The sequence below is a fragment of the Acyrthosiphon pisum genome, chromosome A3, assembly GCF_005508785.2.
Source record: "Acyrthosiphon pisum isolate AL4f chromosome A3, pea_aphid_22Mar2018_4r6ur, whole genome shotgun sequence".
NCBI lineage: Eukaryota > Metazoa > Arthropoda > Insecta > Hemiptera > Aphididae > Acyrthosiphon > Acyrthosiphon pisum.
In genome coordinates, this window is record NC_042496.1 from 40,148,242 (window position 1) to 40,161,082 (window position 12,841).

The following is a 12,841-nucleotide window of genomic DNA, read 5'->3' on the forward strand; positions in this document are numbered from 1 at the left end:
CGGAGACGGACGAGATCCACATTCCCCGAGTGTCAATCACGACCGTTGAATATATATATATATATATACGCACACATACCTATAATAAATAACGGCCGTCCTGTTGGCAATTTTTTTTCTATTTCTTATTTTTTTATTTTTTTTTTTTGCTTGGCTTTCCTTCTTCTTCGAAACGTTTAATTCGGTTCCTTCCTCCCGCGCCCCGCGCGTTTCCCGTCTGCCGTTCCGTCTGCGGCGACGACGTCCCCCCACGGTTGCCGCTCTCCCATAATCGTCGTATACACACAATAAAAATACAGGATTTGGTCCGGGGATCGATCGATCGATCGGCTTTTTCAACATCATCGGTAATCGTCGATGCGTCGTCGTCGTCGTCGTCCAGGGGCAGCAGACGGTCTTTGTTCTCGATCATTTTATATATATTTTTTTTACTCGCTTTGCTCACTACTATACTCCTCTCCGTCTCGGTCTCGCGCGCGTACGTATTTTATTATGAGCGGTATTTTCAAGTGCAATTCCATTGTATGCGCAATTGGGTTTTATTATCACTTTTTTTTCGTGCCGTGCACAGTGGCCGTCTCTGTCGTCGTCGTCGTCGTCGTCGTCGTCGTTGTCGTCATTAGTCTTCACGTCGAGTGTGGTGGGGGAGGCGCATAATAATAAAAGTAATAAAAAAAAAAAAGAAAGACAAGTATAACAAAACAACAAAAAAAGAGAATCGGAATAAAATAACAATTGTCGGTATCCACGAAATTTGTAAACAATACTCGAACCGCAATTGCAATGAACGTCTGCGCGCGGGACCGATGTTTTTTCACCTGTGCCAACATACCCGGAATACCGCGCGTGTGGCTTCGGCGACCGTCCCGTCATTAATTAAAAGCACGCTTCTACAAAGTATGTGCGCAAAAATGTCTCGTATAGGTACAAGTTTTTAAGCCAACGGTCATTACATTTTATCGCATTGATTCCTATGCGCACCACACGTGGTGCAATAGTTCGGTACATATAACGATACATATTATGTATATATATACTTACACTCATACTCGAGCACATCATCTGTATATCATATTATTATATGTATGCACGGGAAAAGGAGACGGAGAAGGATAGAGAGAAAGAGAGAGAATCGAGAAAAAAATGACGGACATTGGTATGCCTTAAATGGCAATGCTCAAATAACAGTGTTTATACTTTATATAAAGAACGCATACGGTCGGGTTTGACGGCGACGAGGCCTATTTATAATAGTACGTGTACTAACACAGCGATTTCGTTTTTCGAAGTTTGGTACCGACCTGAATTTTGCATTTCCGATATACCATGTTATATGGGATGTGCATATGTGAATAATAAATATATATATATACCTAAATGTGTATTCTACAGTTACGTGAGCCAAATTATTTTTGAGAGCATATTATATACAATATTATACACCATAATATTATATGCGTTTAAACTATTACATTATTATAATTCATATAATATATTATTTTGATATGTACAAACTAGGTACCTTAGAGATTTTGGTTGTTGCTATTTGTACACTCATTAAATCTTGTAGAGCTGTAGGCATATTATACTAACGCACCAACGTGTTTATTGTAAGTTTGTTATGTATTAAAATAGTACTTAAAATTATCATCACTATGTTCTCAACGTACAGTTGCAGTATACCTATATAGGTACTAATAGTTGTGTTCATATATTTATATAATACCTATATAATAATTTACAGTGCTAGAGATGTTAAGACTCGTTTAATTGTAACGTAATTCTCCAATGATGGATTATGTGAAAATTGAAGAGATTTTGACAACAAATCGTTTACATTCACACCCTAAACCACTGGTCGAGCTACCTGGTGAAAAATTACTACCCATTACGACGGACGTCACTATAAATATAATTTAGTTTTTTTCTGTTTAATGTTCATGAAAGGTTATTATGTTCAGAGAGCATAATGCAGCATGATATTAATTTGAATGTAATTATATGTTCATTTTACTCGGAAAACAAAAGACTATTAGTCGTTTTATTAATGTAGGTATGTTCGTCCACAGTCATTATACTGTTAAATAGAACAGGATTTAGACTGGTTAATTTTTTTTTTGTGAGGAGGGGGAACGTTATTAATTATTATTATTATTTATTTTTTTAATACATCACTTACTAAACTGTTCACGTGCCCGCAAAATGATCATAATAAATAAATGACAACATTAAATTACAGTGCTAAGAGGTGTTTGTTCAATAATCGTTTGTACTGAAACTAATTTGAATTTTGCCTTAAATAAAAATAGGTTTGATAAATAGGTTTTTTAGTAGTCCCTAGCTATAAAGTTAAATTGAAAAGGAAATCAACCGCGGGCATTAGAAAATATATACCGAATTCAAATCACACTGAGAGAACTAAAATGGTTAACTTTTGATAGTTGAATACGTAATATATATAATATATTATACTTTTGAAGTAAAGCAATATTTTTATTTAAAATGTTTATAAAAAATATCTCCTTTTTTAATCAGCTATAGATAAACGTATATTTATATTGCAGGTTAGATTAGGTTAAGTGTTACGTATTAAATAAGTTTTGAGATAGTAATGTAATATTTTCATATTCATTGATATCATGATAACATGTTTAACTTATTCATCTTATTGAGTACCTATCTACCTACTTAGGTCTTATAATCTACGTAATTATTAAATATTACAACATCAAAATTCTGTATACGTATGCATAAGATTTAAAAGTCGTGAGGTGAAACTATCGAAAGATCGAATATGATTACACAACATTCCCTTTGACCCTTTACCTATATGGCTATATAGATATTTTCTTTTTTTAATTGTTTTTACATTTATTCATTCGTTAAAATGGGTTTTTCTATTATAAATTATGAGTTAAAAATATTGAACAAAACTTTCAACGTACTTAAACAAAATCTGCGAGTGCCCATTTGCTAAATTTGTAATCTGTAGTTTTGCTGTATGTACAAGTTCAAATGTTCAGAAAGAGTAACGACTTGGAGTAAGACACTTTAAGATATTTATGTTTCTGTACATATTATAATATGATAACGAATCCAACTAAATGTAACAATTTTTATTTCGATAATAATTATTATTTACGATTTGACTGTACGCGTATTTCATGTTTTTAATGAATGTCGATGACAAGCTATACAATTTTATACATATTACATTTAATACTTCGAAAAATCTGGGGACACTGCACTCACTGCCAGTGGTGATTTTACGAAAATGTGAACTGGTTTTTGGTAACACTGACGGTTCGATCCCTTTCCGCGAAAATAATATTGTATTTCATATTTATTGTCACTTGATTTTCGGTATGAATTTTCTGTTTAACACCAACCGATGATATCGACGGAGTAATGGGCTCATTTTTATTATCTGTATTTTAATATATTATTATAGTATAATATAATATCTTCTAAGTTTAAGTATTTGTTTTGTTGTGTAAAAAATCATTAACATTGTAATCAAGGCACCATCGACTGCTTTCGTTTGTTTTTAATCAAACAAATAACAATATATCTGTAAGTGATATCTTAGTATCTTACACATCACCATACTGCATAATAATATAATATTATTAGGTAACTGCCTAATGAAACGTTTGTATAGTTGTATACGCATACATTTTAATATTACCAAAGTACAACTTAACGGACGCCGGAAAGCGGACGACATACTCCAAAGATGGTTAAGACTTGAAACATGCGGTTAAAATCTTCGTTTCTGGTCGAAATGGAGGAGTCTGCAACAATTTTGTAAAGTCCCTCTAACCGTTTCCCGGATACCTATACATCGTTTTCAGAACTATAATATTCAGGTAGGTGTACCCATACCATGGTACTATATTGAATTGGTTTTTCGTTTATGTGAACGCATTTGCTAGCTTTTATTTGTTGTATAAACCTATTATGTCAAGTGACAACAGACATAAATCGTATTAGGTACCTATACCTAACATTGGTTTATCGTCAAAATATTATTGCGATACGGATGTCATCATGACCACGCGTAGGAAGAATAGAAAATAATAATATATAATATGGTAAAAAAAAACAATATTGTAAAAACGTGTTTGATTTGTTTCCAGGAAACCGATGGGATGAGTTCTAGAGCGTCGGACAGCGGCGCAGAGTCTAGCGGATCGGAATCACCGCCCCCCGCAGCAGCCGGTCCAGCCACACGGTCACCGCCGTCGCCACCGACGTCCTCTTCGGCAGCAGCAGCAGCAGCAGCCACCGCGTCTCCCGGTAAGTACCTCTATATACGCGTAGACAACGGGTTCTATTATTATTATTATTGTCATTATTGTTGTTCTCTTCGTCGAATTTTTTCTTTCGTCCTCTCGCTCCATCTCTCTCGATCTCTCGTCTTGCGTCCGTTCCCGCGCACGTTTCGTATCGTTATCGGTTCCGGACCGGATCCTTTTACGGAGGGCCGTCCGCGACGACGCGAAAATAATAACGAAAGAAAAAACGAGACGAAGAAGAATAATATTGTCGTGGAAATAAAAAAAACTAAATCGGCAGCCGTCTCGCGCGCGCCGCAGTTGTTGTATGGTAGTGAGGTGTATTATATAGTATACGACGTACGTTTGTTGAATAAAATGCACTTCACTGCAGCTAGACCGCGTGGCATCTTCCGTTCCCGTTTTGTCGTTTGTCACGTCGTTGCCTTCTATCTCTCTCTATCTCTCTCTCTCTCTCTCTCTCTCTCTCTCTCTCTCTCTCTCTCCCTCTTGGGGGGGAAACTTACATCGCCGCCGCCAACTTCGAGACAGGAAGTGTACCGGAAACGGTCGACGCCGATACCGCTGCGCGTATATAGATACAATATTCTATTCGCGATCACGTGTTCGAGTTTTTTCACACGTTTCTGTAAAGAGAGTTTTTACTCGGCCACCGCAAAAACACGATGAAAAAATTGGCCAAACTTACGGAAAAACAATTGCGGTGACACGCTTATATCATAATACGAAGACATTCAATCAAAGTATTAAAATGAATAATTTTATGTTTAATGTTATGTAATAACATAATATTATTATGTCGCATTCGAGTATTATAATCGCCACATCGCTCAAAAATACATTTTATTCCAATCTTACATTTTAAATTTCAAATTATATCATCGAAGATTCCGGATTAGTTACCAAGTACATTTGTTCATGGCGGTTGTATAATTTTTAAAATCTTTGTTAAAACTGTTTTAAAATTTAAATAACCCTTGTTCAGTCATAAAAACTAAATACCACTATATTGTATATTAGTATATGTATTGTTACTAGTCAACCTTCGTTCTTTTAAATAATCATAACTATACGATAGCTCAAGTTTCAACCTTTTGGTTTATATACGCTCTTGAAACGTGGTCGTATGCTGTTTTTTCGCTATCTGTGATAAATATTTTATCGTCGTTTTAACATGTACAACAGTGTTGATAACCACAAATGTTGTTATTCAACCGATGAAAAATAATTTTGTTTATCGTAATTAATTCTGTATTATTATTATTATTATGATAATATTATTACAATTATATAATATGACGACGGCGATTTCGATAGGCAAACTAAAGGCATGTTAAACGGGCACACGCGGGCAAGTGCAGTAATGCAGCGTGTAATACCTACGTGCGCGTCTGATGAATTTATGTATAGTAGATCTCTTTGGAACGTAAGAACGTGGCCGCCACCTGCTGCTCGTCGATATATTGGTTAAGTCATTATTGTTACGCCACAAATTAGCCTAATCATCGGCACCGCATTGTGTGCGTACGTTGTCGGTTTTGGTAATGTTTGGTTAATCTGTCTTCCGTCTCCTCTCTCTCAATCTCGAACGTACGCGTGTACCCACATCGTGTGCGTCCCGTGCTTTTCGACGTAACTTCTCCTATACTTTTTCTTCTCTCCGACGGTACATTCCACGATGACTGGGCGGTGATTTTCCAATGGATAACGCGTGACAATATAATAATATTATGGGTATATTGTCAACGTGTGCTGTATATACCAGGCGATGGTGGTCGCGGTGATGGTTCTTTTGTGATCATCCTTGAACTTTATACCTTGGCACCTCGAATCCATCTGAATATGCATAAATATTATATTATTTTAATATAGGTAACTAAAGTTTGGGAGAAAATCACGGTTTCATTATTTCTCAAACATTTTTTCATATACTTCAAACACCGACCACATCAAAATAAACTGTCGAGTAGTCCATACTGCAGTTGTATGTGAACTGAAAATTAAACGTCTATTTATACATTCGATTTTTTTTAAATAGTGAACGTCTGTAAACATTTAACAGTGAAATCTGGTATATGTTGACGACGTTTATTTTATTTCTATGAGTATTATACAGAGAACAAACGCTAATTGTCAATTTAGAATAGAAAAATAATACATATAATAATAATAATCAGAAAAAGAATAATTAACTACTATAATTATGACTTGTGTGCATGTATATACTCACTGCAATAATGAATCCATTTAAACGTTTATACCTACATATTATTTCAAAATCTTTTACATTTATTGAAAATATTATTTTTCATAATTTGATATCATTGCAAAACAACAGTTTTGATACAATTTTTATCGTTTTTATTCAAATGTTTACTTTTTTAATGAAATAATAATACACTTTTAATTTCATATTCCTATGAAGAATATTTTTTGCAGTACCTACTTCGTTACATAAAAAAAACGAATTTCAAACAAGAAATTAATTAGATATAACTTCAAATAGGTACTATTTACATTTTAAAATGAAGCAATATTTACCACACTACAGTTATGCAGACTGATACATTTGAGTGTCTGCACTAATGATTTAAAAAATGTTTTTCAATGACATCAAATCAAATGGAAAAAATATTTTCAAAAAATAAAACTATTTGAAATAATTAGTGCAGAATATCAAATAGATCACTCTGTATACTTTTAGTTGCACAATACGCTGCGATAAAGTTATAGAAAAGACAACGACAGTAATACATATCGCAATTTCTATTTTTATTTCGAATTAAATTAGAAACTATTTGTAGCACCTATGTTATTTACATATTTACACTGAAAACGTACACATAATATTAAACAGTCATTCTAATCGTTACATAAATAATGTGGAGATTACACAAGAATACCTAATGTAATCTCTACTATATAGTTTGTGAGGTAAAATTTGAATGACCGTGTAGAACTAAAATGTGATATTATGTATAATTTATTACTATTATTATTATTATTATTTTATCTTTACGTCCATGTGTGAGGTGCGTCCGCCGTGCTCAAAGTAGGTATAATAATATAATATAGGTATGTACCTACTCAATGGCCAACATCAATGTTATGTGGTTATATTGTGTTGCCATCGTCGTCGACAACGACGTCGACGAAGTGTCAAGTACTTCGTGACAAAGAGAATTTAACGTGTCATTTAGGACGTATGTAATTGTTTGGATTTTCACCGGCAGGTACAATTGTCGCCCGTTCTCGCGTGCATGTGTGTTTTTTTTACTTCTAATCGGCCGTCGTATGTACAGTGTACACGTTTAGTGCGTATATGCATATAAATAACAATAATAATAAAAAAAAAATGTGAAAATAAATAGTCCTGATGATATTTTGGGAGGGGACGAATGAGTGTAGAGGAGAGAAATGTTTCTATAAGACGCGTGCCCGCGTAAATATACGTATCCGCATCGTTTACGACAATCATTATTATATAGAATACATTCCCGCCATCGGATATGGAATGCGCTCTATTATTTTCATTCTACGATATTGAACACCACCACCGTGATGATCATGTTATTATTATTATTTATATTTTATTTGTTGGGCACTTTATTATTATGGCATATTAACGTAAATATTACGGTACATTATTGGTACCTACTACCGTATAATACTGTTGTGATTAGTACGCCCGCGCACCTGTAAAGTATATTTTAATATAGTGGCGTACCTAACATTCGAGCTACGGGTTCCTGGCTTACTGCTCCTTTCCTTGGTTGCATCTTTTAACAACTTATACTCTCTGGACTCTGACACAATGAAAAAACGTTAATACTGTTATCTAGTAAATCGTTTAATAAAGTATAAACATTAAAAAATGTATACTATTTATGTAGGTATACCATGATATACATATACCTAGGTCCTGTTATGTGCAGATTAATATATTATATGTATACAAAATTCGTTAACTAAATTAAATTGAAAGCAACACTATATTTTCCTCTTTCCAACAACACAATGTAATAAATCTGTTTTTAAAATAATGTAAACATTAAAATACTTTGTTGTCAATGTCAGACATGTATTTTTCGTGAAATTAAAATTCACTCGGTGTAGAACAAATTTAAGCATTTGAGTTCTATTATCGTCATTCAATATGATTAATCAAAACGGATGGAATATATTTTTTAAATTGAATACATAATTTTAATATTTGATTAGACGTTTTAAAGTCGATAGTTGGTATGATTGTGCTGATATTAATATAAATAATTTAACTTGAGAATTTTGATACTTTACTGTTCAGGTTACGGATCTTGAATTATTCAACTTGTTATAAGAAATCACATGTTTACAAATAGTATTATTCTCATAAAATTATAATATTTATAGCTATAGACACTTATTTGAAATCCTGATTGCTGACCGAAATCGTTGCCGATCTTTTCTATTTAATGCAATTTTTTTTATCCTGGATGGTATATCCCACATGGTTTTAATTTTTTTTAAGAGAAATAATAATTAATGTTGGTATTGAAATTCCATTCAACACCTCTTTATAAATTTCAAATTTGAATACAGATCATACTTCAAAAGTTAATTTTCGAATTTTCCAGTAGCTTTTAGTAACTCAGCTAAATGTGTAGTGATATATCAACAACTTTGGATGAAAATACATTTTTATGTACTTACCTATATTATGATTAATGTTGTTAATCGTTATGATTAAACATAAAATAATAATATAGGTACTTAAACAGTAAAATCTTAAGATTAACGATCAGTGTACGTGTACGCTGGGTGCTAGGTTTGTCATGTTAAATCTATTCAAAGATTTGCACCTGAAACAATCGGAACCGATAAAAACCATTTAGAATCCGAACAACGTAGGTAACGTAATCCATATAATTTTTTTATTAAAACTACATGTGATAAGTCTTTAATAATTATATTTTTGGTTTATTCAATTCCAACGTTCAACAATAAATTAACAATAATAATATATTATATAATTAATTAACTTTTTTCTTCTTTGTTCTCATTATTTTATGTATTTTATAATTTAATTTGTCCTTAAACATTTAATATATTGACCCGGTACATTTTTTATTTCACATTTTTTTTACACATGGAAATATAACATAATGTATACATACCTATATGTTGACCTATTTTGAAGTTCTGTACGATGTTATTTTTAACTGTTCGGCCATTTTTATTTTTTAATAATATTTCTTATAAGTTATAACAAGATACAGCTGGGGCTAAAATGTACCGCCATGTTTGTTCTCGTTAATCACTTGTTCCTAACTCGTTTTTTCAAATAAATATTTTTGTAAACATATATTTTATACAAATATATAAATATATATTCTTATATAAATAAGAACGTTTTAATTTGTTTAAATATTTACTTAGTTTAAAATGAAGTTCTAACATTTTTATATGAAAATATAAAAAGATCAAACGTACAAAATATACTTTCTTAAAACTGCTACTAGCCACTAGGTATCTTTTAATAATAATAATAATAATAATAATATGTGTCCAATTGTACCTATAATAATATTTAAACTGTAAAAATAGGTCATCGATTGAAAGTTTCTAACACAAAATCGTAGGTATATACTTTGCTTCTGGACTAAAATCCAATACGACTTACTAGCTAATAGCTATAAACATACAAAATGTTTAACAAACATAATATTATTTATTATATCACATACACTATAGATTTTAAAAAATGCAGTGTTCCACGAAATATCGCAAGAGTAGAAAACCGTTCCTACAGATACAGTCTGGAATCGATATTGTTTTATATTTACATATATTATTGTCTATAACATGTGATCTTTATCTATTGTTTATTTATTTATTTATTATTTGTTCACACCTAGTGGCTAGTATCATCCTTAACATATCATACAATACTCGTGAAAAAAAGTTTCTAAAAATTATCCGTGCGCGCGCACCGCGTATAAGTTGTTGCGATTGAGTCATTACGAAATACGATTGTGTCGCCGTCGTCGTCGTCGTTATTTTTGTAGGTGTATATAATATATAAAATAAAATACAATATGTATTTTTTAGTGCGGACTGCGGAAGTGGCCCCATAATTGATTTCCTGTCATACTGATGAATGAAGAGTGAATAGATGATTTTGCGAGTTCCTCAAACACATCGCGCATTGACAAGTAGCGTTGCTGTCGACGTTTAATACAACTATAATATTGTTCGTCGTGTGTAGATATATATATATATATAGTACTACCTTTAGTGCATACATACATATACAGAAACGTCGATATATGAATACTGTCGAACGCGGTGGTTAACTTATATTATATTATTTTATATTAATCGCGCAGTAATTCTATTCGGGTTTTTTTTCTGCTGCTGCACACACGCTCGTAACGGTACATTTGTATTGTATTTGGTACTTTGGTTGGTACCTATATATTATTATATATAAGTTCTCCCGTAATCATAATGCAACGGAATTATTTAACAAACAATGGCTCGTCATGAATTTTAAAATATTATATATCGTATTTGTTGTACATTCGAATTATATCGTTAGCAGTATTTACTATATAGTACCTGATTGTACACTGCGAGAAACGGCCGAAGGCGAAAAAAAATCCGATAAATTTAGAAACGAGTTTCAATCATTGGAAAAAAATTCTCTCAGAGTATAGTAGGTACACTGCAAACTTTGATGTTCTACCGCGAAATAATATGTAGAAGGTGTATGTCGTTATAATTTTTCTTCGTCCTACTCACAGAAATCGCGTGCTTTATATTATTATAGTATATCAGTCGTTGGTAGGTATATGATAATACCACTCTTCAGTCTTCGTAGTTAGCTGTGACCAAACCTTATCTGTAGAAAAATTGTTCATTATAATATAATATACAATATATGTAGTATCATTCATCATTATTATTATTATTATTATTATTATACCTACGTAATTGTATGTTACCTCGTGCATTAGCAATCGTTTTATGATGGCAAGCGCACACACTCGCACGGGTCGGCCTAATAAAATATTTAACATACACGTACGACGAATAATATTCTTTAAACGGCGTTTTATTTACATTGCTCGGTCGACCGCAATATGTATTAAATCTCATAAAATATTCAACGGGTTCTCGTTTGTATAGTGTACCTACGTCTATCTATATACTATATAATGATACATATATACAATACCTATATTATAATATGCGCTATTGTTGATGGGTTGTGATTTGAATGATCATAGACGGAATATACATATATTATATAGGTGCATACATTATACCTAGGTAGCTATATATATTATATACCTATATATATATTATATAGCTGTATGTGGCGTCTGAAATGTGTTTTTATTGCCAATTATTACTACAAGCAGATGTGCAACATCATGTATATACTATATTGTATAATGACGACGAAGAGTGTTTTTTTAAACATTTTATCGCAACAGTGCCTATACTATTAGCGCATACATTACATTTATATTTTTTTTCTCACCCAAATAGTCTTTAGGTTCTTCTCATCGGCTCTGTTTACGCGCATGTCGTTTTTATATTTACGTATCGAGCAGTGTAAGAACGGAACTCATGACTCACGCGACGGCAATAAAATGAATCCAAAAACGCTTATAATATTATATAGTCTGTATATGACTGCGGACCATAGCCCTGCACTTGATACGTACATATTATAGACGAACTGCTTAGAGTTTTTATCATGCAAGGGCATACCCAGGAAAAACCCAGGATTTTTTTCACGGGGGGTGGGGGCTAAATCAAATTATTTTCAAATATTAATATAGTATTTATTTTCAAATACGTACAGATATCCGAAAGCTTTAAACGATAATAAAAAAAAGGTGGGCAAGTGGATGTCACTCTGCTGTACAGTAGGTTACAAGTGGGTCACTGTATAATGGATAGTATTAAATTTGAATTCAATGATATAATATCACTGTATAAGAAAAACGATTCTGAGCGGAGACGGTTTGTCAGTCTAGGTATTAGACATACCTATTATAGGTATACTTATCTATAGTATTAAAAAAAAATTGACCTATAATAGGTATTAATAATAAATTCCAAATTAATCATATCACAATATACATCAGGTAACGCGTTATACATCAACAACAAACCGTGGCACCATCATAGATATATAATAGTATACTTTAGAAGTTTCAAGTACCCACAAATAATATTATACAATCATTACAATCACAACAAAATAACTAAAATAGTTATTCCAGGTTTTTTAATGTGTAATTTTGTCCAAATTTGAACTTAAAATTACTATAAAAATAAACTGAGCTTATGTATTTCTTAGAATTTTTGGCAACAGAATTAAATATTTACGTGGAATCTTGTTTTAAATTTTCAATCCTTAGATATAAAAGTTGAATATTTTATAAATTTTTAACTACAAAATAATTATTCAATTTTAAATTTTATAAATGTTGTAAAAAAGTCAACTTCAAATGCTTATAAAAAATAATTGTGCCTACGTATTTTAA

The 12,841-nt window shown here is 32.1% G+C and overlaps 1 protein-coding gene across 1 annotated transcript in view; it reads left to right on the forward strand.

Annotated features, from left to right (window-relative positions):
• LOC103307660 (serum response factor homolog) overlaps positions 1-12,841 on the forward strand; it is an 81,781-nt gene that overhangs the window by 65,798 nt on the left and 3,142 nt on the right. The window contains exon 3 of the mRNA XM_008182327.3: positions 4,140-4,299. Coding sequence (XP_008180549.2) covers positions 4,140-4,299 — 160 coding nt within the window. The remainder of the gene's footprint in view (positions 1-4,139; positions 4,300-12,841) is intronic.